Source organism: Lissotriton vulgaris, chromosome 11 (assembly GCF_964263255.1).
Source record: "Lissotriton vulgaris chromosome 11, aLisVul1.2, whole genome shotgun sequence".
Lineage (NCBI taxonomy): Eukaryota > Metazoa > Chordata > Amphibia > Caudata > Salamandridae > Lissotriton > Lissotriton vulgaris.
Window position 1 is genome coordinate 1,067,873,103 of NC_141699.1, and position 26,919 is coordinate 1,067,900,021.

At 46.8% G+C, this 26,919-nt stretch overlaps 1 protein-coding gene and 1 non-coding gene across 4 annotated transcripts in view; both read right to left on the minus strand.

Moving 5' to 3' along the window:
- Positions 1 to 26,919, minus strand: part of EIF4G1 (eukaryotic translation initiation factor 4 gamma 1) — a 1,004,595-nt gene that overhangs the window by 436,907 nt on the left and 540,769 nt on the right. For all 3 annotated transcript variants that reach the window (XM_086944451.1, XM_086944450.1, XM_086944449.1), the window contains one exon: positions 10,546 to 10,725. In XM_086944451.1, the coding sequence (XP_086800577.1) occupies positions 10,546 to 10,725 (180 nt within the window). The remainder of the gene's footprint in view (positions 1 to 10,545; positions 10,726 to 26,919) is intronic.
- LOC147684093 (small nucleolar RNA SNORD66) lies at positions 10,849 to 10,923 on the minus strand. The gene has a single exon (XR_015302015.1). It is a non-coding gene; the product is annotated as a small nucleolar RNA SNORD66 (small nucleolar RNA).

A 26,919-nucleotide genomic window follows, 5' to 3' on the forward strand; every position in this document is an offset into this window, starting at 1 on the left:
GGCGATGCTGGAATCGGCGTCGACGACTTCAGCGGAGCCGGGAACTGCCAATGCGGCGTCGGAGCCGGCATGTAAGGTATAAACGGGGCCGGAGGATAGGAGTGAGGAACTCCCAGGCTGAATGCCAAAGGACCCATGGGACCCGAAGGTGCTCCAGAGGGGTACCACGCCCTTGAGAAGACGCCATACATTGCGTTAAGAAACACTGAAGGGTCCTGGCCTGGAGCAGGAAAGGGCGGCTGAAAGCCATCAGGCCAGTCCTGTAGAGGGATCGGATTCGGCTCATCAACAGGCGCAGAATCCACCACCTCCCAAGTCTCTTCCTCTTCACGGGCCGGGGACAGCGCCGGAGACGGATTCAGAACCGGAGAAGCATTAGGAGCCGGAGAGGGAGACCGCCCATGCGACTCAGATGGTGAGGCCTCACCTTCATGCTCAGAGACTTCGAGAGTAACCACCTTCGAACGTACCTTCTTCGGTGACCTCGACCTTGACCTCGAGCCCGACTCCTTACCAGACCGGCGTCGGGACTCATGTCTCCTCTTCTTGTGCTGCTTCTTCGACTTCCAAACATGATCCGATGCCGACTTCGAAGACGACCTCTCTCGAGAAGCAGATCTCGACCTCGCCCTGGACTTCGACCTCGCCCTTCGAGAACGAGACCTCGACGACTTCTCCTTTCCAGCTTTCACCTTAGCAACCAGAAGTTTGGCTTCTCTCTCCCTCAGGGCCTTCGGATTCATCTTCCGACATGAAGAACAATCCTCCACATCATGGTCGGAACTTAAACACCAGATGCAGTCTTCATGGGGGTCGGTAATGGACATCATTTTACCGCACTCCCTGCAGGGCTTGAAGCCAGTCTTCTTGGATGACATCTTCAAAGAGACAGGATACAGAGAAGCAGAAATATGCAACAAAACGGCAACAATGTACCAGTAGGCTACAGAGATTCCCGATAATCGTTAGCGTCGACGTCGCGGAAAAAAGGGAACTGATGTCATCACGCCAGCGTGGGCCTATTGTCGGTGACGTCAGCTGAGTCGCGAGCGGAGCCGTGTCTCTGTGACGTCCTATCCACGTCGGCGCGAGGCTCCGGAAAAAAAAAAGAATTTCCGAATGTTGCTGGCGCAAGGGGGATATTCACAAGGTGAGGAATCCACACGGCAGATGTATCTATCAGAATTTGTATGCATTTAAACAATCCATCTGGCGATCCCTGATTTTAATATAGGGTTGCGCCTTTATGTGGCGGTAAAAAAGAAAAAAGTTGTTTTGTTTTACGAAAAGGTTGTATCCTTTGATACAGTACAGCAGTGCTCTTTTAAAGTCTACGGTGTGTAGAGCTCTTTCTGCAACTGTTTGAGGCTGTGAGAAAAATCCGGGCAGCTCAACTGATTTAGATGGAATGGTGAGAGGACTTTAGGAGGAATTAAGGATTAGTACTAAGAACCCCTTCGTTATGATGCATTTGCAAAAAGGTTCTTGAATGGTAAATGCTTGTAGTTCACTAACCATTCTAAGAGAAGTAATTGCTACTAGGAAAGCTACTTTCCAAGTTAGGAATTGCAATTCACATTTATGTAATGGTTTGAAGGGAGGACCCATTAACCTTGTAAGAACATTGTTCAGGTTCCACACTGGGGCTGGTGGCGTTCGAGGAATTATTCTTTTGAGTCCTTCCATGAAAGCTTTAATAGCTGGTACTCTAAAAAGAGATAGAGGTTGTCTCTTTTGTAAGTATGCTGCAATGGCAGCAAGGTGTAGTCTGATAGACGTGTAGGCGAAATTACATTTTTGAAGGTGTAATAGATATCCTATGATGTGTTGAATAGACACGTCTAAGGGGTTTATCTGATTGTTTTGGCAGCATATGACAAAGCGTTTCCACTTAGCAGCATAACATGCTCTGGTAGTGGGACGTCTAGCTTCTTTGATGATGTTCCTGCATTCTGGAGGAAGGTTGAGGTTAACAAACTATTGACCTCAGGAGTCAGATCGCTAGGTTGAGCTGGGTCCAGGTGTCTGATCTCTCCATGGTTCTGTGTTAATAGGCGTGGAGATAGGCTTAGTTTTTGGTGTGGTACTACAGACATTTGCAACAGCGTGGTGTACCACGGTTGTCTGGCCCAAGTTGGAGCGACAGAATGAGCATCAGGGAATGTTGTTGTAGTTTACGCACCACTAACGGAAGTAGTGGGAGAGGAGGAACAGCGTGCGCAAATAGTTTTGACCAGTTTATCCATATCTTATTGCCTTTGGACAATGGATGTGGGCGTCTGGCGGCAAAGCTTGGGCATTTGGCGTTTTCGTGGGTGGCAAAGAGGTCTGAGGTTGTCCCCACATTTGGAAGAACGGATAAAGAACTTGCGGATGAAGTTCCCACTCGTGGATCTGCTGTGTTTGTCGACTTAGCAGATTTGCGATAGTGTTTTGTACTCCTGGGACGGGTTGGGCTAAGAGGAAGATCTTTAGCGGTATAGCCCATCTCCATATCGGCTGTGCTAACTGAGAGCTGCAGAGTGTGTCCCCCCCTTGTTTGTTTATGTAGTACATAGCTGTCATATTGTCTGAGAACAATGAGTCCGACAGTCTACCAACAATAGGTCTGTTAATTGACCTTGAGCCTGGTTCCATTGGCGTTCTAGGCACTCTTGAAGTGGACGCATTTGCAGTCTTGCGTGAGGTACTACAAATATGCAAGATGCCATCATCCCTATGAGCTGCATGAACACTCTAGCTGGTAGCGAGTATTGTGGTTTGAATTTTGTTAGGAGAGTTTGTACACTTGTTATAATGGCTGGAGAGGGATAAGCTAGTGTTAGTTGGGTGTTTATTGTAGCGCCAAGATACTGTTGTATGTGCGAGGGTTGCAGATGCGATTTGACGTGATTTACCGTGAATCCCAAGTCGTGAAGCAGTTGAATAGTAGCGCGAGTGTGTTTCACACTGTATGTATTGGCTTTTATGAGCCAGTCGTCCAGATATGGGAAGACGTGAATGTGCAGTCTTAGGTGTGCTGCTACTACTGCTAGAAATTTGGTCAACACCCATGGCGCTGTTGTGACTCCGAATGGGAGCACTTGGAACTGGTAGTGTTGTCCGTCTAGCACAAATCTGAGATATTTCCTGTGTGCTGCATGGATGGGAATATGGAAGTAGGCGTCCTTGAGATCTAGAGTGACCAGGAAGTCATTTAATACCAGCAATCGGAGGACCGGTTGGTGTGACCATATGAAAATGATCGGAGGTCTAGGATGGGTCTTAGAGTTCCGTTCTTCTTTGGTATTAGGAAATATAGGGAATATACTCCTTTGTTTTCTGATGCTCTGGAACTATTTATATTCCATTTTTCTGCAAGAGGGATATTACCTCCTGTCTGAGCAATGTCAAATGTTCCTGTAACATTAGACGCTGCTTGGGTGGTGTGTGTGTGTGGGGGGGATGTTAGTTCTAGAAAGAAACCTGATTGAATTATTTGGAGCACCCACCTGTCTGATGTGATGTTTTCCCAGCCTGGCAGGTATTGTTGGAGTCTTCCCCCCGACAGGATTGGAATGGGGCAGGGGAAGGGAGTCATGGGGCAGGGGTAGAGGCAGAGCGTGAGTTGTTATTTTTGCCTCTGCCTTTGTTATTGTTACCCCTTTGGTAGCCTTTGCTGTAGGTAGACTCTGTAGGGGCTTTGTACGAGGTAGAGGCTGTGTCTGGTGGCACCTTGATAGGATGAGCGAGGAAATGAACGTCTGGGAGCCTGCGACTGCAGGGCTCCCATATATTTGGCGTTGTCTGTATCCTTTTTCATTTTCTCTAGTGATACATCTACCTCGGGTCCAAATGGGTGTTCTTCGTCAAAGGGTTGATTAAGGATGGCGCTTTGTACCTCAGGTTTGAACCCCGATATGCGTAGCCAGGCGTGTCTGCGTAGTAAAACGCTGGTGTTAACTGCACTAGAGGCAGTATCTGCTGCATCGAGGGCACAATGAATAGAGGTGTTTGTAATGTTTTTCCCCTCTTGGATAAGCTCATTTGCTTTATCCTTGTACTCGTCAGGGAGGTGCCTCATTAAGGACTCTAGCTCATTGTAATGTGCCCTGTCATTCTGGCTAACAGTGCCTGTGTATTTGCGATACGCCACATGTTTGCTGCTTGAGACGTTCTTTTCCCTGATGCGTCAAGTAGCTTAGACTATTCATCTGGTGGTGCAGCCTCATCTGATGTTTGTGAGTTTGCTCTCTTGCGTGCGTTGGAAACTACAAGTGAGTCTAGTGTTACTGGGCCTTTAATATATGTTGGGTCTGAGGGGGCAGCTTTATATTTTTCCTCTATCCGAGGGTTAAAGACCCGGGTTCTCACTGGGTCTTTGAAGACTTCAGGGGCATGCTTGATCACTCCTTTAAGCATCAGTAAAATGGATGAGGACCTTTGTGCATTATCAAATGTATCCATCAGGAAAGTCTTCCTCAACAAGGTCTGTATGTATGTATGACTACCCCATGATAATGTGCAGCCCTGTGAATCAATTCATTAAACCCTATAGAGTCCTCTGGTGGGGAAGGCCTTGAGGGATATATGTCATCCCGAGGGACATTTGGGATTTCTGGGGTTGATTAGTCATCCCACGGGTGGGGGGATCCTGTGGGCGTGGCTGGATCAGGTATATTACCCCCCATATCATCAGAGCTATCATCCCGGTTTAGTGTGATAGGGGATGCCGGGGAATGCTGTGGTATGGGAGGGTGTGGTGATGGTACAGGTGACAGAAGGGGAAGGCAATCTTAAGGGAGAGGTAGCCATATCCTTCTTTAAATGCAGAGCTGGAGTGTCCAGTGGTCGCTTTTTTGGAGCCAAAATTAAGTGTCCAGTGATTGGATCCTTCGCTATTCTCTTTTGAGCAGGGTCTGGATAGGGTAAATCCTATGCAGAGTGTTGATCTTTTGCTGCGGAAGCAGGCTTTTGCACCGAAATGGCTTGTTTTGGTTTCTTGGCAATGTCTTTCACTGGGGAGGCAGCAGTCTTTTTCGGCTCTGAAGCTTTTCTCGGTTCCGAGGATTTTTTTGGCTCCGGTATGGTTTTTGGATCCAATATTTTTTTCGGTTCCAGTGGTTTTTTGGAATCCGAAGCGGGTTTGCTTGGTTCCGACCTGGGTTTCGGTGCCGAAGGAGTAGTGGTGTATTTCGGTGCCGATGGTTTGGATGTCGGTGCCATTGTCTTTTTCGGTGCCGGCACAGTGTGAAGGTAGACTCGAGCTTGAGTCGCCTGAAGGATTGATTGGCTTCTTAGCCGGGCCCGAAGGTGGGGCAGTAGATGCAGATTGACGGTGTGCACCCGAGCCTGAGGGAGAGGGTGTGACCAGGGCCTTCTGTGTCGAGGAGGGTTCGGATTCGACGGTCTTACTTACGACCCGCTGCGCTGATGTCCTAGACATTGGAATCTTCTGCTTCGAGCTGCTGTAGACGTCATGCTGTTCTGGGACGTTGATGCCTTCCTCGAAGATGTCGTCCGGAATCGGAGCTGAAGATCTTTGAGCCATTGTTCTTCTCGCTCTTCGGTCCCGGATAGTCTTTTTGGAGCGGAAAGAGGCACAAGCTGAACAGTCTTTCGCCTCGTGCTCCGGAGAGAGACAGAGGTTACACAACTCATGAAGGTCGGTGTGGGGAAACTTCGACCCACATTGAGGACACTTTTTAAATGGCGTCCTTTCCATGAGCTGGAGTCTAGGCCTAGCTAGGCCAGAAGGCCGTCGACCGGAATCGAGATCCTCTATGTTTGAAGAGAAGCGTCGACTGGAAAGCGTTCAAAACTAAGTTTTCTAATTTGGTGAGGATTGCGTGCCGAAGGAAATCTGATCCAACACGGAGTGCTGGAAACACATCCGAGCCCGATGGCGGAAAAAACAATCTGGGAATGGAGCCGACAAAACAAACTGCAAACAATCAGGCCCGACACTAGGTGGCCATCTATGCATAGTATGTACTCTGCAGCTCATATGCCTCGAACACCTATATTTTTGTCCGGAGGGGATGGCCTAGATGGGTATACATCTGCATCAGGAATGTCAAGAGGATCTGTGAGAGTTTTGTAATTATCAGATGTATCCTGTGGTGGAATAGTGCCATCATCGAAGTCATCTAAAGGATCCTGATCGTGTCCACCTCCGTCCCCTAGATTATCCTCATCCTGTGGTGGTAAGGGCGAGTATGGAAATATTGGGGAGAGTGTAGGAGTGTATAGGAGAGTTTGTTAGAGACAAAGGTTTGGTAGGAAGAACAGGAGTAGGGAGTCTTAAGGGTTAAGTTGCAAAGTCTCTTTCCTTCACAGGTACATCAGGAGAGTGTGCGGTATCAGATTTCCTTTTCTTTGCAGGCACATTGACAATATAGACTGTTTTAGGGTCAGCATGCAATGTCTTGTTTGGGATCAATAGGATCTGGCCGAAACAGTTCTTCCTGGTTGTCTGCTTTCGGTGAAGATTTTTTCGGTTCAGAAAGTGGGTTGGATTTAAACTCTGGAATCGTAGAAGGGGTTTTGTGCTCCTTCGGCTTTGATGTTGGTTTAAAGTCCGATATCTTATTCGGATCCGAAAGTTTTTGGTGGTGTTTCAGTTCTGAGGCCTTAAGGTCTTTCAGTGCCTAAGATTAAGATAGAGGCCTTTTTGGGTGTCACAGAAATAGGGTGTGTCCCTGATTTAGGTAGCAAATGTGTTTTTTGGGCACCAAGATGCGGCTTGCTCAGTCAAGAGCTGCGAAAGGTTTTTCTTTTATATTCAGAGCCGGGCCATAGGAGGGGCTTCTGAGATTTCTTTCGGTCCTGAGCCAGACCTTCAGGCGAAGTTTTGACCGAAGCCTTTTGTTTTTCGAGTGGAGCGTGGCATGGACCCTTGTACTCACTCGTTGACGTGGAGTGATGTCGTCATCCGAGTCATCTGCTTCAGGGACTCTCTCAAGCTTTCGAATCCTCTGCAACATCGGGCCTTCATTGAAAATGTCGTCCGGCACCGGTGCAGCCTGTTGAGCCAGAACGTGTCGTTGAGCCCGGCGATCATGGATAGTCTTTATGGAGCGAAAAGAAGCACAGGCCTGGCAAATCCTTTCCTCTTGTTTTGGTGAGAGGCAAAGGTTGCAGACCTTGTTGTTACACTGTGTGGAAATTTAGCTTCAAAATGGAGGCATTTTTTTAAATGGAGTCCTTTCGATTAGCCGTAGGGCCGAACAGCATAGATAGGCCCAGCGGCCCGCGTCGACAACCGGAATCGAAGATTTTAAAGTTAGCGCGTCGAAGGGCACGTGAACGAAACAATACCGTTGAGTGTGATGAGTTGCAAGTCGAAAAGGGTTGGAAACATGGTGCCGAAACGGAGCGCAGCAGGTCACATCCAAACCCGATGGCGGAAAAAAAAATTCTTAAGATTGAGTCGATGCCCATGCCCTTGATCGTCCAAAATCACCTATCTTGTGACTGCAAGGACTTCTTCCAAGACAACAAAGTGCAAACATCCTAGCCCACCATGATGGGGATCTATGCAAAAGGAAAATGCTACTTACCAGTATGCATCTGTTCTTGGCATGTAGAGCTGCAGATTACTAGGTCCACCGGTCTAGAAATGTTCCGAAGCAATCCTGAGCAAGAGTCCCACATGCGTTGACCCCTGCAACCTCTGCACGAAGATGACCACGACGATCACCCCCCCTTCCCCAAAAAAACCCACAAGCACATTGGTAAGCTGATTGCCAACGCAAAAGGACACCTCTGAGCCCCGTGTCTTGACACTCCAGCACATCACAACTTACCTGTGCCGCTGTAGGTTTTTCGTCCAGCTTCCTGGCCTGAGCCTACAGCCTTTTTCCAAGTTTGAGACTCTCCATTGGTTTGCATTCAACCCCCCAAAACACTGTTGGCACTTTGCACCCACCGCCCCTGTGCAGTTGGCGGTTTAAGTTTGATGCTGCCTTGTGGGGCCCTCCTGTGCTTACCTTAACCTTTAAACCGTGCTACTTACCTGGAAGTAGTAGCACTTAAACAGCCCCCTTTCTCTGTTGGCTACATTGGCATCAGAAGCCGATTTGGACCTCTGCACCCTGTTGCCCCAGTGCTGCTGCTGTGATGTGACTTACCAGAACCTTGCCCAGTACTAATTCTTCATCAAAAAGCTCAATACTGTAAATCGTTTACTTTACCTGCATATTGTGTTTCCTCCCATAGGATAACATTGTATTGATTGAGACATGCATCAAGTGTCCAATTTTCACATTCAAAAACAGTGATAATTTAAACTCATTTTAAATCCCCAAAGTATCTTTGTTTCTAAGAAATAAATATGCTAAGTTATATTTTTACAAACCACGGGTCTAGGATTTTGTCATTAAGGAGTGCGTGCAATCCTTTCTTGCCTGTGTCTCCAACAAATGCTAAGCACTGCTTGTGATAAGTAACTTCTCGTCCATACTACCACAAACAAGGATAATCAACTTTAGCCCTTGTAAAAGCCTCTGGAAATTCACTATACCTTACTTCAGTATAGTATATACAGAGCCAGCTTACTACAGGGATGTATGGATGGGCTGCCCCCACTCAATTTATTTTCAAATATTCCAGATATGAAGTAACCATTGAAAGGCAGTTGCATTTATTTGCTTTTTTGTTTTTTGAACGAGCACTTCCCCATGCCTGAACAGCCTCTTCCCCAGCTACCTGGTGTCTAGCAGGTGGGGATCCCTTTCTGGCGATCCCAGTCCTGAAGATATCCCCTAGCAACCAGTAGGGAGAGGGAACAATGACCACTTTCCAGTCATATTGCTCCCAATTATATTGGGGCTAGGGAAAGCCCAACCAAGCAGCGATAAGCGAAAAAAACTGCCCTAATGGCTCATGTACCAGAAGGATTTCCTTGCTCAATGTGGAGGTTGGGAGAGTCACATAAGGCAGACTACGTGGATGTCTCGATTGCATTATGAAAGCTGTTAATGTATACATGAAAGCTACTTACCTACATGTGAATCTACATTAGGGTCATGCTGCAAAATACTTTTTGATGCAGAAAATAAAAGGATAGTCTTCACAGTGAGAACAGACTCTCGTACCTTTCGTGCACCTCTAAATCTAGCAACTGTGGGTCTAAAACTATTTTTTGGAATCCTCATTTTATACAACTACTCCAACATTTTCAGATTTAGTATTATTTTTAATTGGGTCAAATAATGCCAAAAAAACATGAGCCTTATTCTATAAAAGCAATTTATGCAAGAGCACTTGTGTACAAAAAAAACTTGAGACTGACTAGAATCCCATAAGAGCAAAAACGTTTGAGGAAATGGGAAAATGCAAGATTGACAATGCAAAGGGAGCCAAATCAAGTATTCATTCTGAAAATATTTAGGATAAACTTTTTTCCCCGGACTGATTGTTTTGTGGATTAGTGAGATCTGGCACAGAGCAGAACTACAAACCTTAAATGATTGCAAGATGAAACCATGATAGTCCACTCAACCAAATATTAAGGGACAGGAAATGGTATGTAGTCTTTGTTTCCATCTAAAACTTGCATTCATTCAACAACTGTCCGAGGATTGTTAATTCACTAGAAAAAACATGCTGCTTGGGCTCTGTTTTTATGACATTCCGGAACAATGCTCTGCCTTACAAGGCAGTAGAAATTGCCAAGCTGTTGAATGTTACTCTAAACTGCTCTGTGATGCATCCAACAGGTTAAGCATGTACTTCCTTTCCTGTCTCGCTCGACACGGAAGGAAAATGATCAAGTGCACAGGCACGTAGATTAGAAGCAACCACCTGTCTTTAGTGTTACACATTCACCTTAGGAGCAGTTTTATTTTTTGGGCTTTTACGTTAACTTGACTTAAGACTGTCAACGCAACGAGACCATATACCTTTAGATCAGCAAAGGACTGTGGTATTAAATGTTTAAATATGAAACTCAAATTCAGTTAATTTGTTTAGCAAATATATCAAGTCAATTATTTTATTTAGAGAGAGAGACGTTAAAGTTAGTTTCAGGCGCAGTAATCAAATTTCAAGAAAGAATGTTGCAATTGGGCAGAATGTCCCGCTGATATCAAATACATTTTACCAATAGTAAAGCAAGTTTCCACAGTTTATATTTTTTCCAATGGCGCTAATGTAAAGGACAGTGACCTAGCACACATGAAAGATCGAAATGGACTTTTGCTCAACAGTGGAATAAAAAAGCTACACTACGGAGTAGGAGTAAATCAAATAGGGTGCACTGTTGATTTGTTTTTGACAGATAGTTCATTATAGGGATTCCTATGAAGAACTGCTTTTAGGAACCCCTATTTCCATCTTTTACATTTTTGACAAACGGTGATTGTGCTGCATGGTTCAATTACTCAAAGATGGGGCAATGTAAGTAATTTGGTAAACTGCCTTCTGCACACAACTGAGCTTGGTGCCCTGGTGATGCAACCAGGATTCACTCATTCTAGCTACACCTCACTAACTTAGGATACCTGTGAACTTTAGTTTATGCAAGCAGGAATCCAGACAAATTTAAACAGTCCCCATTCTTACTTGAGTTTTGATACTCTCCGGGTCTTCTTCATCTGTAGTTTTCTTGCTCTTGACGGCTGGTTTCCAGGCCTTTTCTGCCTTATTCAACTTCACATCTTCACCCAGTGAAACTGCAGCAATAATCTTTCGCAAGTCCTTCCTCTGACCTTGCTGAGATCTTCGTGCACCCATGCTGGGTGGCTGTGAAAACAAAGGGTTAAACCTTTATGTATAGGAATTGCCCTCATATTAAACATGGATTTAAATACTGCAGGAGTCACTACAGCTTCCCCTGGCAGGAGCAGAGTTACGGGTCACGTTCGCCTCTTCAGTTCCTCTTTTCCATCACAGAGCATCAGTGGCCCAGACACAATGGCACAAAAAGGCTGTCATCATGAGGCAGAGGATGACCCTACTTCACTGTACTTCTATTTCTTCTCCACCAAAGGAAAAAGCAGAACAAATGGTGCATTTAAGGAAACAAGTCTATTTATAAGAAAAAGAGGTGTACGTATAGAAAGGAATATGCTACTTACCAGTATGCATCGGTTCTTGGCATGTAGGGCTGCTGACATTCATGTCTTGTGCATAGATCGCCGCCTAGTGTTGGGTCCGGATGATTGCACCTTGTTGTCCTGTGAGAGTCTTCGAAGTATCACGAGATAGGTGACTCCTCCCGTGGACTACAGTGCGCATGGGCATCTTCTCCATCCACAGATTGTTTTTCGCCATTGTGGGAGAGATCGAGTATAGTAAAGTAAGATGTCCATGCAAAAGAGAATCCTGCAGCTGCAACAGGCACCAGGGAGAAGGGTGGGCAATATGAATGTCAGCAGCCCTACATGCCAAGAACAGATGCATACTGGTAAGTAGCATATTCCGTTGAGGCATGTGGGTTGCTGAACTCATACTGTGTAACAGTATCTCCTTGATCTGGGATTACCTTTATGTTGTGGTGAAAATGCAACAAACAGTTACTTGTTTTCCTAAATGATGTAGTCCTGTCAACATAATATAGTAGAGCTCTCCTTACATCCAGTTTGTGCAGGGCTCGTTCAGCTACTGACTCTGGGTTTTGGAAGAAACAGATCTATCTCTGGATGTCCCCACTTTTGGAAGAATGGTTGGAGAACTTGAGGGTGAACCTCCCATTTGTGTATTTGTTGACTGTCTGCTTAACAGATCTGCTACTTGATTGTCTTTCCCTGGCAGGTGTTCTGCTAGGAGAAAAATGTTTCTTGGAATTGTCCACCTCCATATGCTCTTTGCTAAGTGGGACAGCTGTGGAGAGTGCGTCCCTCCTTGTTTCTGGAGGTTGTACATGGCTGTCATGTTGTCTGTCCGGATCAACACAGCCTTGTTGTACAAGTATTTTTGGATTGCTTTTAGTGCCAGAAATATTGCTAGCAACTCTAGTTGGTTGATATGCAGTTTCTTTTGATTGTCCAGAGCTGATATGCAGTTTTTTGATTGCCCAGAGCCCTTGGACTGTGTACTGAAGTAAGTGGGCTACCCAACCTGTCAGTGATGCCTCCGCTGTGAGTACTACTTGTGGAACCGGCTCTTGGAACAGTCGCCCCTTGGAAAGGTTTTGTGGGTTCCACCACTGTAAAGAGTTGTAGGCGCGACTGTCTACCAACACTAGGTCCTTTAGTTGTCCCTGAGCTTGGTTCCATTGCTGTGCTAGGCATTCTTGCAGTGGACGCATTTGAAGTCGGGTATGAGGGACAATGAATATGCAGGAGGCCAACATGCCTATGAACTGCATGAACACTTGAGCTGGCAAAGTGTCTTGTGGCTGAAATTTTTTAATGAGAGTCTGCATGTTGGCTACCCTGGCTGGATTTGGATATGCCTTTGCTACAGAGGAATCTATTGGAGCCCCCATATATTGCTGTATGTGGGAGGGCTGTAGATGTGATTTTGGGTAATGTATGGAAAAACCCAGGCTGTGTAGCAGCTGGAGTGTCTGAGACGTATGGCTTGCACACTGCGCGAACAGGTTTGCTCTTATGAGCCAATCGTCCAGGTATGGAAACACGTGGATGTTTTGCCTTCTGAGGTGTGCAGCTACTGCCGCTAGACATTTTGTGAACACTCTTGGGGCTGTGGTTTCCCAGAGGGGGAGAACCTTGAACTGATGATGACCTATTGTGAACCTGCGGTATTTCCTGTGAGCTGGATGTAGAGGTATGTGAAAATATGAGTCCTTGAGGTCTAATGTTGCTAGGAAATCGTTTTTCAGAAGTAACTGGAGTACTTGTTGTAGAGTGATCATATGGAAGTGCTCTCAGTATGTATTGGTTCAGAGGTCTGAGGTCCAATATTGGTCTGAGGGACCCGTCCTTTTAGGGAATAAGGAAGTATAGTGAGTATACTCCTGTCCCTTGGTGTTGAAAAGGGACTGGCTCTATGGCCCCCTTTGCTAGCATGGATTTACCCTCTTGTTGTAACAGGGTGATGTGTTCTTTGGACATAGGACGGTGTTTGGGTGGTATGTTGGGTGGAGTAGAAGTGAGCTCCAAGCAATAACCATACTGGATAATGTGTCTCACCCACCTGTCTGTGGTAATTGCATTCCAGACTGGTAGGAATTGTTTGACTGCCTCCGACTGGAGTTAGATGGTCCGGAGGGAGTGTGATGAAGTCACTGTTTGGCGGCAGTGGAGGCCCTGGTGTTCTTGCCACCACGTCCTCTGCCCTTGTTATTAATGCCCCTATAACCTCCCCTGTTGGAGCCTTTATTAAAGAACTTTGGGTGTTGCTTTTATATGTAGAGGAAGTCTGAAGTGTTGCCTCGTGCGGTGCATCTGTAGGAGGAGCGAGAAAAGGAACCTCTATGTTTTTGAAACTGCAGTGCGCCCATAGATTTAGCAGTTTCGGTATCTTTTCATTTTGTCTAAAATGGTATCTACTGCAGGGCCAAACAGGAAGTCTTGATTGACTGGTTGGTTGAGGATGGTGGATTGCACCTAGTTCTTAAAATCAGAAATGCGTAGGCACGTGTCGGAGTAGTAATACGCTAGTATTAATGGACCTGGCTGCTGTGTCGGCTGCTTCAAGCGCACATTTAATGGAAGCATTGGTAATAAATTTGCCTTCCTGTATGAGGTCGTTAGCCTGAGCTTTGAACGGTTCTGGCAGGTGTTGCAATAAACCTTCAAACTGGTCATAGTGGGCTCTATCCTAGCGAGCTAGTAGAGCCTGTGTGTTTGCAATCCTCCATGAGTTAGCCTGTAAAGCCACTCTTTTGCCTGAGGTTTCCAATATTTTAGACTGTCAGAAGGTGGAGCATCTCCTGTTTGAGATTTAGCTCTTTTGCAAGCGTTAGCTACTACCAGTGAGTCTAAAGGCAACTGGCCCTTAATGTAAGCAGGGTCTGTAGGGGCCGCCTTATATTTCTTCTCAATCCTGGGATTGAGTATGCGTGCTCTGGCTGGGTACTTGAATATTTCTGGCGCGTGTTTTAGTACCCCTTTCAGCATAGGAAGTGTCCTGACATTTTTCTCTGAGGTAGGAAAAGTGTCAAATAGAAAATGTTCTATTGGGTCAGTGTGCATGTCGACCTTGTGGTATTTTGCTTCCCTGTCTAGCAGTTGGTTAAACACAATGGTGTCGTCGGTAGGCGACGGCTTTGTAGAGTATGGGGAGGAGTCAGGGATGGGTTGTGTGTCATATGTATCATTCTGATCCTCCCATGTGTCATCCTGTGCATGTGGATCCTCTGGTTTGTTAAAATCATTCTAAGGTTCCTCCCCCATGTCATCCTCATCATTATAGTCTGAGTGTGTAGGAGAGTAGAGCACAAAAGGCACATTAGGATAGAAAGGAGGAGTAAATGTCCTAGAGGGAGATGTCCCGAAGTTCTTTTTCTTCGGAGGAACAGGGGAAGGAGTGTCCGTGTCTAATGTTCTCTTTTTCCCGTAATAAACTAACTTTGCCAGTTTCCGGGTTTATATACAGTTTAGATTGTTCCTCTGATTCTGGATCAGGATAGAAGAGTTCTTCCTCTACTGTCCTTGGCGCCGATATTTTTGGCTTACTGACTTGTTTGTGACCTTTTGGCTCGAAGGCATTTGGTTGTGGAGTCTTTCGGATCGACTGTTGCTTTGGGGTCGGTAACCTTTTTTGGTTCGACGTCCTTTGTTCGTTTAGCAGTCTTTTTTGGTTCAGCGACTTTGTTTGGGTCGACTACCTGTTTCGGATCGACCAGAGCTTTTGGTTCGATACAGTTTTTTATGCTAGATGGCTTTTTTAGGCTCGATGTTTTTGGTCGAGTCGATGACTTTTCGGTTCGACTGGCTTTGTGATCCTGCTTTTGTTGGTCCACACTTTTTTTTTTTAGAATCAACGCCCTTTTTTGGGTTGGGTCATCTTTATGGATCGACGACCCGCTTTGGTTCGAGGCTCTTCTACAGCTCGATAGCCTTTTTGGGTTGGGCGACCTTATTTGGTTCGACCACCTTCTTCGTCTCTACGACCTTCGGTTAGACTGTCTTCGGTTAGACTGTCTTCGGTTAGACTGTCTTCGGTTAGACTGTCTTCGGTTCGACTGTCTTCGGTTCGACTGTCTTCGGTTCGACTGTCTTCGGTTCGACTGTCTTCGGTTCGACTGTCTTCGGTTCGACTGTCTTCGGTTCGACTGTCTTCGGTTCGACTGTCTTCGGTTCGACTGTCTTCGGTTCGACTGTCTTCGGTTCGACTGTCTTCGGTTCGACTGTCTTCGGTTCGACTGTCTTCGGTTCGACTGTCTTCGGTTCGACTGTCTTCGGTTCGACTGTCTTCGGTTCGTCTGTCTTCGGTTCGTCTGTCTTCGGTTCGACGACCTTCGGCTCGACGACCCTTTTGGGTCTGACAACCTTCTTGGGGAGAACGTTACTTGGACCTGGGCTATGGGAAGGCTTTGTTTTGGGCTTCCGAGCCGGAAGGCGGGGCTTCTGAAGGAGCTTGTCGATCTCGGCTAAGGCCTTTAGGCGATGCTTCGACCGGAGCCTTCGGTTTCGGGATAAGCGGTGTTGGGGGCTGTGTACTCACTGTTTGCCCCGGCGGAATGTGGTGATCGGAGTCAGACTGGTTCTCGGCAGTGACGGTTTCTAGATCCAAGTCCGCCGCTTCAGGGAGATAGAGTTCATCATCGAAGATTTTCTCCGGTTCCGGTGCCAGCCGCTGCATGCATCTCTTGCCTAGCGGCCCGTTGAATCCGGATGGTTTTCTTTTAACGGAATTGGGCACACGCTGGGCAATTTTCTTCGTTGTGCTCCGGTGATAAGCACTTTTTGCATTCTGTAGGTTTGTCAGTATGTGGGAATTTGGAGTGGCATTGTGGGCACCTTTTGAACGGGCTCCTTTCCAACAACAGCAGGCCCACGTGGCGTTGAAAGGCCCAACGGCCCACGTCTATGACCGGATAAAGATGGAAAGTTTGGTCGAGTCAAAAAGTACCGAACAAGAATAACGAAGGCCTTTTGGCCTTTTAAAGTAGTTTAGTTTTGGTTCCGAAGTTGGAGTAAAGGGATAACATCCGAACCCAATGGCGGCAAAAAACAATCTGAGGATGGAGAAGATTCCCATGCGCACTGTAGTCCAGGGGAGGAGTCACCTATCTTGTGATACTTCGAAGACTCTTCCAGGACAACAAGGTGCAATCATCCGAACCCAACACTAGGCGGCGATCTATGCACAAGATATGAATTCAGCAGCCCACATGCCTCGAACAGTGGTTTGGTCTGGAATCATAATCTTTTTTCTTTTTTTTCCGAAGCCCAGGTGGGCGTCGACGTCCCACCTTTTGGTGTACTTCCTGTGAAGTCGGCACGCTTCCTGCTGAAGCTCCCACCTTTGGGCGCCATATTCAGATTCTTTTTTCTTGTTTTTGTGTGGTTTGTGAACCCTTTGGCAAGGTTTTCTAATTTTTCCTCCAAGTAAATGATTTTTCCACTTTGTCTTTTAAGGTGTCTGTTTGTATATTGTCCTCTTTGTTTCCACCTCCTTCTCCTGCCTCATTTCTGGCGGAGGTGGGTGGGTTCGCTAGTGAATCCAAAAAGATCTTCAAGCTGCAAAACTACACCGACAGGTAGGACTATGCTACTTACCAGTATGCATCTGAACTTGGCATGTAGAGCTGCCGACATTCATATCTGTGCATAGATCGCTTTGTTGTCTTGGAAGAGCCTTCAAAGTATCACTAGATAGGTGACATTTCCCCTGGACTACAGTGCGCATGGGCATCTTCTCCATCCTCAGATTGTTTTTCGCCATTGTGGCAGAGATGGAGATAGTAAAGTAAAAGATGGCCATGCCAGAGATAATGCTGCAGCTGCGACAGGCACCGGGGAGGAGGGCGGCCGATATGAATGTCAGCAGCCCTACATGCCAAAAACAGATGCATACTGGTAAGTAGCATATTCCGTTCGAGGCATGTGGGCTGCTGAATTCATCTCTGTGCATAGACTGTATAGCAGTATCTCCTCTAGCGGACAGCCTGGCCTACAGCAGCTTGCCGTTTTGCTTGCACGTCTACACAGTAGTGTTATGAAACTGTATGGTGGTCCACGTGGCTGCCTTACAGATGTCTTCAAGAGGAATATTTCCTAGGAAAGCCATGGACGCCCCCATTTTCCTTGTAGAGTGCTCTTAGGGGGATGGTTAAAGTGTGTTTCGCCTTTTGATAACAGATTTGAATGTATTTAACTATCCATCTGGCTATTTCGGACTTTGAAATAGGATTTCCTTTGTGTTGTGGTGCAAAAGCAACAGATAGTTTTGTTTTTCTAAATGATTTAGTTCTGTCCACATAATAAAGGAGAGCTCTTTTTACATCTAATGTGTGTAGGGCTCTCTCAGCTCGTGACTGGATTTTGAAAGAAAACTGGCAGTTCTATTGATTGATTTGGAAATTGGATACAACCTTAGGCATGATTTTAGGGTTGGTTCAAAGAACCACCCTGTTGGCATGTACCTGCATGAAAGGTTCTTGAATTGTTAGTGCTTGAAATAAGCTCACTCTTCTGATTGAGGTAATGGCAACAAAGAATGCAACCTTCCACGTTAAGAATTGTAGTTCGCATGAGTGTAGAGGTTTGAAAGGAGGGCCCATAAGTCTGGTAAGTACTATATTTAGATTCCAGACTGGGGAAGGGGGTTGTCTTGGAGGGATCACCCTTTTCAAACCCTCCATGAAGGCTTTGATTGCTGGTACTCTAAACAGTGAAAGGTGTTGCCTGTTTTGAAGGTATGCTGCTATAGCAGCGAGGTGTAGTCATATAGAAGAGTATGCTAAGTTACATCTTTGCAGATGCAGCAGGTAACATGTTTTGTATGGAAGCGTCTAAAGGGTTGATTTGGTTATTGTTGCAGTAAATAACAAATCTCTTCCATTTAGCTGCATAGCACGCTCGTGAGGTTGGTCGTCTTGCCTCCCTAATGATGTTCATGCAATCTGGGGGCAAGTTAAGGTATCCAAACTAAGACCTCAGGAGCCAGATCAAAGGTTCATTTGATTGGAATCCGGGTGTCTGATTTCTCCATGGTTCTGAGTTAGAAGATGGGGTGCTAGGCAGTCTTTGATGAGGAACTACTGAAAGTTCCAGGAACGTTGTGTACCACTGTTGTCTCGCCCATGTGGGAGCAACTAGGATTAGCATGAGTGAGTGTTGCCGCAGTTTGCGTGCTACCAGCAGGATCAGCGGTGCTGGGGGAAAAGCGTACACAAATCTGCCTGACCGGTTCATCCATATCGCATTGCCCTGTGACAACGGATGTGGGAATCTGGCGGCAAAGTACTGACATTTGGAGTTTTCTTTTGTGGCAAACAGGTCTATTTCTGGGTGACCCCACTCTTTGAAGAATGGCTGGAGAAATTGGGGGTGAATCTCCCATTTGTGTAGTTGTTGGCTGTGCCTGCTGAGCAGGTTGGCAATCTGATTGTCCTTCCCTGGAAGGTGTTCCGCTAGGAGAAAAATGTTTTTGGGAATCGCCCACTTCCATATGCTTTGTGCCAGATGGGACAGCTGTGGAGAGTGCGTTCCTCCCTGTTTCTGGATATAGTGCATTGCGGTCATGTTGTCCGTCCGGATCAACACCGTCTTGCTGAACAAGTATTTCTGAAATGCTTTCAGGGCTAGGAATATCGCTAGCAATTCTAGTTGGTTGATATGCAGCTTTTTCTGTTTGGTTGTCCAGAGCCCTTGTACTGTAATACACAGTATTACAAAACCTTCATCTCCTTCAATACGAAGGAGATGGGCTCCCCAGCCTGTCAGTGATGGGTCCGCTGTTGGTACTAGTTGTGGAACCGGCTCTTGGAACAGTCGCCCCTTGGAAAGGTTTTGTGGGTTCCACCACTGCAGAGAGTTTTGAGCGCGACTGTCTATCAACACTAGGTCTTTTAGTTGTCCTCGAGCCTGGTTCCACTGCCGTGCTAGGCATTCTTGTAATGGGCGCATTTGAAGTCTGGCATGGGGGACAATGAATATGCAGGAGGCCATCATGCCTAGGAGCTGCATAAAGACTCGAGCTGGCAGAGAGTGTTGTGGCAGGAATTTGCGAATGAGTATCTGCATGCTGGCTATCCTTGCTGAGTTTATATATGCCTTTGCCACTGAGGTGTTTATAGTGGCTCCCAGGTATTGCTGTGCGCGGGATGGCTGCAGATGCGATTGTGTAGTGGATTGAAAACCCTAAGCTGTGTAGCAACTGAAGTGTTTGAGACGTGTGTGCTGCACACTGTTGGTACGATTTTGCTTGTATTAGCCAATTGTCCAGATAAGGGTACACATGGATGTGTTGCCTTCTGAGATGTGCTGCCACTGTCGCTAAGCATTTTGTAAACACTCTTGGAGCCGTGGTAACCCCGAAGGGCAAAACCTTGAATTGGAAGTGTTGACCTTCTATTGTGAAACTGAGATACTTTCTGTGGGCTGGATGGATGGGTATGTGAAAATACGCATCTTTGAGGTCCAGTGCTAGGAAATCTCCTTGTTGTAGCAACAGGAGCACTTGCTGTAGTGTGATCATATGGAAGTGCTCCGATAGTATATACTGATTTAGGGGTCTGAGGTCCAATATTGGTCTGAGGGAACCATCCTTTTTGGGAATAAGGAAGTATAGGGAGTATACTCCTGTCCCTTGCTGGTGGAAAGGGACTTGCTCTATGACCCCCTTTTCCAGCATGGATTGCACCTCTTGTTGGAGCAGGGTGATGTGTTCCGTGGACATAGGACGATGTCTTGGTGGTATGTTTGGTGGTGTAGAAGTCAGTTCTAGGCAATAACCAAACTGGATAATTTATCTCACCCACCTGTCCGTGGTAATTGCGTGCCAGACAGGTAGGAACTGTTGGAGTCTGCCTCCGACCGGTGTTAGGTGGTCTGGAGGTAGCGTAATGAAGTCACTGTTTTGTGGCAGAGGAGGCTCTGGTGTTATTGCCTCCACATCCTCTTCCCTTATTATTGTTGCCCCTATAACCTCCTCTGTGTGTTTTTGTTGAAGGAACCTTGTGTGTTACTTTTCTATGAGGCAGATCTTTGCGAGGTATTTCCTCGTGTAGTTGCTCTGTATGAGGAGCGTCGACAGAAGCCTCTATGTTGCTGAAACTGCAATGCCCCCAATGATTTTTTCATTTTATCCAAAATGGTGTCAACAGCAGGGCCAAATAGAAAATCCTGATTTACAGGTTGGTAAGGAATGGTGGACTGCACCTCATTCTTAAAACCGGAAATACGCAGCCATGCATGTCTGCGTGGTAAGACGCTAGTGTTAATTGACATTGCTGCGATGTCTGCTGCGTCAAGCGCACATTTGATGGAGGCGTTTGTTATGAATTTACCCTCCTGAATGAGGTCATCAGCTTGTGCTTTAAAAGGCTCAGGTAGGTGTTGCATTAGGCTTTCGAGATTATCATAGTGCGCCCTGTCGTAACGAGCCAGTAGGGCTTGTGTATTAGCAATTCTCCATGAGTTGGAGGCTTGCGCTGCTACCCTTTTGCCTGATGCCTTCAGTATTTTTGACTGTTTATCAGGGGGAGGTGCTACCCCTGTTTGGGAGTTGGCCCGTTTCACGTGCATTAGCCACTACCAGTGAGTCTAGTGGTAACTGCCCTTTGATGTAAGTAGGGTCTGTAGGAGCTGCCCCATAATTCTTTTATATTCTGGGATTGATTACACGTGCCCTGGCTGTATCCTTAAATATGTCAGGTGCATGTTTTAGAACTCCCTTTAACATGGGAAGTGTTCTGACACTTTTCTGAAGTAGGGAAGGTGTTAAATAAGAAGTCTTCCTCGACAGGGTAATTATGCATGTCTACATTGTGGAATTGTGCTGCTCTGTCTATGAGTTGATTGAAGACTATGGTGTCATCAGTAGGTGACGGTTTAGTAGGATAAGAGGGTACATCAGGGATGGGATGGGTGTTGTAAGGGTCTGTTGGCTCCTCCCATGGTTTCTCTTGTGGTTGAGGATCTTGTGGTAAATCATATTGAGGCTGTGGCTCATCCCCCATGTTACCCTCATTGTCCCCGTGGTGAGAAGGAGTAAGGAGAGTAAGGAGCAAAAGGTGTAGTAGGCATGATAGGCTGAAAAGGGATGAAGGGTCTAGAGGGAGAAGTCCCAAAGTCCTTTCTCTTTAATGAAAGAGGATAATGAGAGCCAAAGTCCAAAGGCCTCTTCTTTCTGTGCAGGATGGTAACTTTACCAGTCTCTGGATTAATATACATCTTTGCCTGGTCGTCTGATGGATCTGAGTGGACGAGTTCTTCCTCTACAGACCTGGGTTGAGTGTTAGACTTTTTTGGGTCGGTAACACCTGTTTTTTCGACGACTGTTTTTTTCGGCTCGGGCCCTTTCTTCGGGTCGACAAGTGTTTTTGGCTCGACCGGAACTTTCGGTTCAACCCGTTTTTTTGTGCTCCATACGCTTTTTTGGATGAGTGTCCTTTTCAGAGTCGACGTTCTTTTTCGGATCGATTGGTGTCTGAGTCGACAGGTTTTCCCGCCCGTGCTACGGGCTTCGGTACGGCACCCTTTTTGTCGGCGACCTTTGCCGGGTCGACGGATTTTGGAACAATAGGCTGGTTCAGGTCTGCGACCTTAGGTTCGGCGCCCTTCGGCTGCGTGCCCTTGTTCGGTTCGACTACCTTTTTGGGGTCGACAGTTTGGGGCTGAACGGCCTTCTTGTGGTCGACAGTCTTCTTCGGCTTGACACTTTTTGGCTGTACGGCCTTTTTCGTCGGGTCGACTAACTTTTTTGGCTCTGGAAACTTCTTCGGGACAATGGTACTGGGCCCTGGGGTCTCAGAAGGTTTCAGTTTCGGTGCAGAGCCGGAAGGCAGGGCTGGCGAAACTTTATGATCTTGGCTAAGGCCTTTTGGCGATGCCTCGACCGGAGCCATCGTAACGGGCTAATTGGTGTTGGGGGCAGTGTACTCACGATTTGCCCCGATGGGATCTCGTCATCGGAGTCAGAGTAGTCCTCGACGGCGACGATCTCTAGGTCAGAGTCTGGAGCTTCCGGTAGTTCCTGGTCATCATCGAAGATGGATCCTGTCGCTGCATTTCTTGCCTAGCGGCCTGTCGGTTTCGTATGGTTTTCTTCGACCGAAACTGGGCGCACGCTGGGCAGGTCTCTTCCCTATGGTCTGGGGAAAGGCACTTGTTGCATACTGAGTGCTTAACAGTATGTGGGAATTTGGAGTGGCATTGTGGGCACCTTTTATACAGGCTTCTTCCCATAGACGGTCTGCTCATGTGGCGTCGAAAAGGCCCAACGGCCCGCGTCAACGACCTATTAGAGATGGAAGGCTGGATCGAGTAGAGAGGTATCGAACGAGAACAATACAGTTGAAGGCCTTTTGGCCTTTAGAAGAGTTTTGTTTTCGATCCCGAAGTTGGAGTATAGGAGTTAGCATCCGAACCCAATGGCGGAAAAAAACTATCAGAGGATGGAGAAGATACCCATGAGCACTGTAATCCAGGGAAGGTGTCACCTATCTCGTGATACTTTAAAGACTCTTCCAAGACAACAAAGTGCGATCATCCGGACCCAACACTAGGCGGCGATCTATGCAGATATGAATTCAGCACCCACATGCCTCGAACAGAAACTATTCGTTTTCCAGCATGAATCTTTATGGATTCACTATGCTGTGCATAGACCTTGTAGCTGTTTGTTATGTTTGTGGCGGCTGGGTGGAAGATGAGCTTTGGTTGTTGAATATATGTTGAAGCACTTTGTCCTACGTGTGCTTACTTGTTCATTTGTATATCCACACAGTAGTGCTTAGTGAACGTGTGCACCGAAGCCCATGTTGCCGCCAGGCAAATGTCTTGAATGGGTGTGTTAGCCAGGAAGGCTATTGATGCTCCCTTCTTCCTGGTAGAGTGGGCTCGTTCCTCCTCTGCTAGTTTTTGGCCTGCCTGTTTGTGACAGAATTGTATCGTTTGTGCGATCCATCGTGCAATGGTTCCCTTGGTTACTGGTCTACCCAGGAAACTGCTTGCAAAGTACACAAAGAACTGTTGTTTTCCTGTGCTCCTTAGTTCTTTCCATGTAATGTATTACTGCTCTTCTAGCGTCCAGAGTGTGCAGTGCCCTCTCTGCGCTTGTGGATGGTTTCTGAAAGAAGCTTGGTATTTGTACTGTCTGGTTCAAGTGGAACTTGGACACCACCTTTGGCATGAAGTGTGGGTCCGTTCTCATTACCACCCTGTCATTGTGTATTTGAATGTAGGGTTCTTGTAGTGTTAGGACTTGCAGCTCGCTTACCCCGCGCAGCTAGGTGATTGCCACCAGAAATGAGGTCTTCATTGTTAGCATTTGTAGTGTGGCCTTATGGATGGGTTCAAAAGGTGCCTTCATAAGTTCTGTTAGGACTAGATAAAGGTTCCATGCCGGTGGCGGCATCCTTTTAGGTGGTGCTATCCTTTTTGCCCCTTCCAGGAATCTCTTTACTACTTGTGATGTAAAGACACTCCTTTCTGTCTCCTCTTGTGTAGGCCACCATCGCTCCTAGGTGTACCCTCAGCGAGGATGAACTCAGTTTTGCTTTCATCAGGTGTGAGATATCTTAGCACCGTTGATTCTTTTGTCATCCTTTTGTGCAGTTTTATCCTACTGCACAATTTTGTGTGCCTGTTCAATTTTGCGGCATAGCACTTTCGTGTTGTAGGTCTCCTTCCCTCCAGTAGCACCCGCTGGGAGCTATCTGGTAGCCTTAGGTGTGCGAACTCTATGTCCTCAGGAGCCATGCAGCTAGGCTGAGGCTCTCTGGCTCTGGGTGCAGTACTTTGTCAGTTCTGCATGGAGAGTAGGTCTTTTCTTTTTCCGAATTTGTGGGGTGGCTCGTGTGCCATTTCCATTATGAGAGTAGCAGGTCTGCCTTGCCCACCGTGGTGCCACCAGTATGAGTGTCATGTTGCTGGTTCTGCACTTGTTGAGTACCCTGGGTGTCCGTGGTATCGGGGGGGGGGGGGGGGAGCATAAGCAAATGTTTTCAACCAGCTTATCCATAGGGCATTCCCCAGGGATCTTTCCCCTGGATGCGAAGTTTAGTCATTTTGCATTATGGTGTGTTGCAAATAGGTCTATCGTCTGTGTGCCCCAACTTCTGAATAGCCTTTGCGTTTCCTGTGTGTTGAGCTCCCACTCGTGGGATGCAGATGTCTGTCTGCTGAGCCGGTCCGCTTCCACATTGTCCTTCCCTGGTAGGTGTATGGATAGCAGGTGTATTTTGAGTGGGATGGCCCAGCTCCATATCTCCTGTGCTAGGTTTGATAGCGGGCTGATTCTGTTCCTCCCTGCTTGTTGATGTAGAACATCGTTGTTGTGTTGTCTGTTTGGATCAACACTCTCTGGTTGTACAGTTTTTTCTGGAAGGCCTTCAGGGCGAGGAATACGGTCCGCTGAGTCCACAGACCCCCTCACCCTGAGCTTGTTCATGTGTGCTCCCCATCCCATCTAGGATGCGTCCGTGGGGATGGTCACAGTTGGGGTTGGTGGTGTTAAAGGCTTACCTTCTGTTATATTCTCCTTGTTCCACCACAATAGTTCCTCCTGCACTGCGTGCGTTACAACCACAAGATCTTCCCAACTTCCAGTAGCTTATGATCATTGTTGTTGCAGCCATTCCTGGAATGGTCGCATGTGGAGCAGTACATTTGGGACCAGATGTATGCAGGACACCATCATGCGCATGATCTTGCTCCCTGTCCTCACTGTCAGAGCTCACCCCTTCTGGTAGAGGCGCGTCTCCTTCAGCAGGGCCAGTGTTCTCTTGTCGCTGGGGAACACCTTGATCTGTATGGTGTTGATCTGTGCTCCCAGGAAGATCTTCAATTGCTCTGGTTCCATTGAGGATTTCCCCCAGTGAATGGAGAATCCCAGATCTATTAGTGTACTTGTCACGCGCTGAGTGTGTTCTGGACTCGTCCTGTGTGAACTTGCCTTTATTAGCCAGTCGTCGAGGTAAGAGTATACATGGATCCCTTCCCTCCGTAGGTGCGCTGCCACTGCTGCGAGGCACTTGGTGAAGACCCTTGGTGCGGATTTTAGTCCGAAGGCTAGGGCTGTGAACTGGTAGTGATCTTGGTTGATGGTAAATCTTAGATGTTTGTGCTGCCTGTTCATTGGAATGTGCAGGTAGGCATCTTTGAGGTCTATTATGGCCATGAAGTCTTCGCCCCTTATCTGATGAATGACCTCTTGTAAGGACGTCATCTTGAACTTGTGTTTTTATGTACTTGTTTAGGAACCTTAGGTCCAGGATGGGTCTCAGTGTTTTGTCCACCTTTGGTACCAGAAAGTAGGTTTAGTACACTCCCTTGTTCCTTTCTCTGTATGGTACTGGTTCGAAGGCCTCCTTTTGGAAGAGTTCCTTCGCTTCCTTTTGAAGTAGCCCTAGCTCTTTTTCTGACTGCGCCTTCCTTTTAGGTTTCTTGTTTGGCGGTGTCTTTTCCAGTTCTATGAGGTATCCGAACTGTATGATGTTGAGTATCCATTTGTCTGTGGTTATCTACTTCCACTCCCGGAAGAAATGACTTAGCCTGCCTCCTACTGGTGTTACATGTTTGTTGATGCTTGGTCCGTGTAACCCTCTGTTGGTCTTGTTGTGCTCCACCCTTGGAGGTGTTGCGTGGGTGGGCACGTATTGGAGTTACTTTGTGGTGGGTTGTTGGCCCCCTCTTCTAGTTTGTCCACATCCATTCGCCCTCCCACGAAAGGACTGGATCCTTGGCTGGTACTACCAGATTTGTCTTTGCCGTCCCAGTTGTGTTTGGCGGTCGCCCTGGTGGGACTGCTGAAATGTCTGGTGTGACTTTCCTGGCTGGTTCCCCCCCTCTTCCGTTCAGTCTCCGTGTCTGGGTACCCCTTCTCATCCCCCTGAATTGCAAGGCCCCCATGGACCTTGCAGTTTTATTTTCTTTCTTGAGCTGGGTGAGCTTTTTATCCACCGGCGCCCAAAACAGTGTCTCACCATTGAACGGGGTGCTTAGAATGTTGTGCTGTACCTCTAGCTTGAGGTATTTAAAGAAAACAAGGGTACCCCATTAGTAAAACCTGGGGTGAAAGTACTTGCAAAAATTACAATGGTTTTTGGTGGCCTCAACGAGGTCCTGGGAAGAATACTGTTAATTATGAAATTAATTCATAAAATTAATTCAGGGAGAAAGTCTTAGTAGAATACCATATAGGTCAGTTTTATTACAATATTATACAAAAAAAATTTGAAAAAAATTAGTAATAACGATAATTACTTTCTTATCAGGTGCTCACATATGTGACAAAAGTGCTTAAAGTGACTTTAGTGAATATATTAAAAAAGCAATTATATACATTTATATACAAAGATGTCACCACAAGGTTATTCCCACAACAATTATATACAATGAAAAATAGGGGAGTTTTCCTTGAGTTTGTCGACTAAAGAAGTATCAACTGTGATTCCTGGGCGGCGAGGAAATTAATTTGGCCGGTGTCGTGAATCTACACGAAGTCTATGCAATAAGCGCCAGAGATTGCAGAGGCTAATGTTGTTTGTATTTGTAGTCTCCGTTTCCAAAGGGGTTATCTATTCAGGTTTGGAAATGAAGGGGCCGTGTTATTCCCTGGGCCAGGTGTGGTTTCCGTAGCAGGGAAACGTTATGTGATGCGAGGATTCAATTGCCGTCCGGCAGCGCAGATAACGTCTCTAATCCGGCGTTCTCTCGAGAGAACGCCGGATTAGAGACGTTATCTGCGCTGCCGGACGGCATAGAACTAAGCGGTGTTTAACTCCCACATTGACGCCGCCTTTGAGCCACTGATACGAGCAATTGAATCCTCGCATCACATAACGTTTCCCTGCTACGGAAACCACACCTGGCCCAGGGAATAACACGGCCCCTTCATTTCCAAACCTGAATA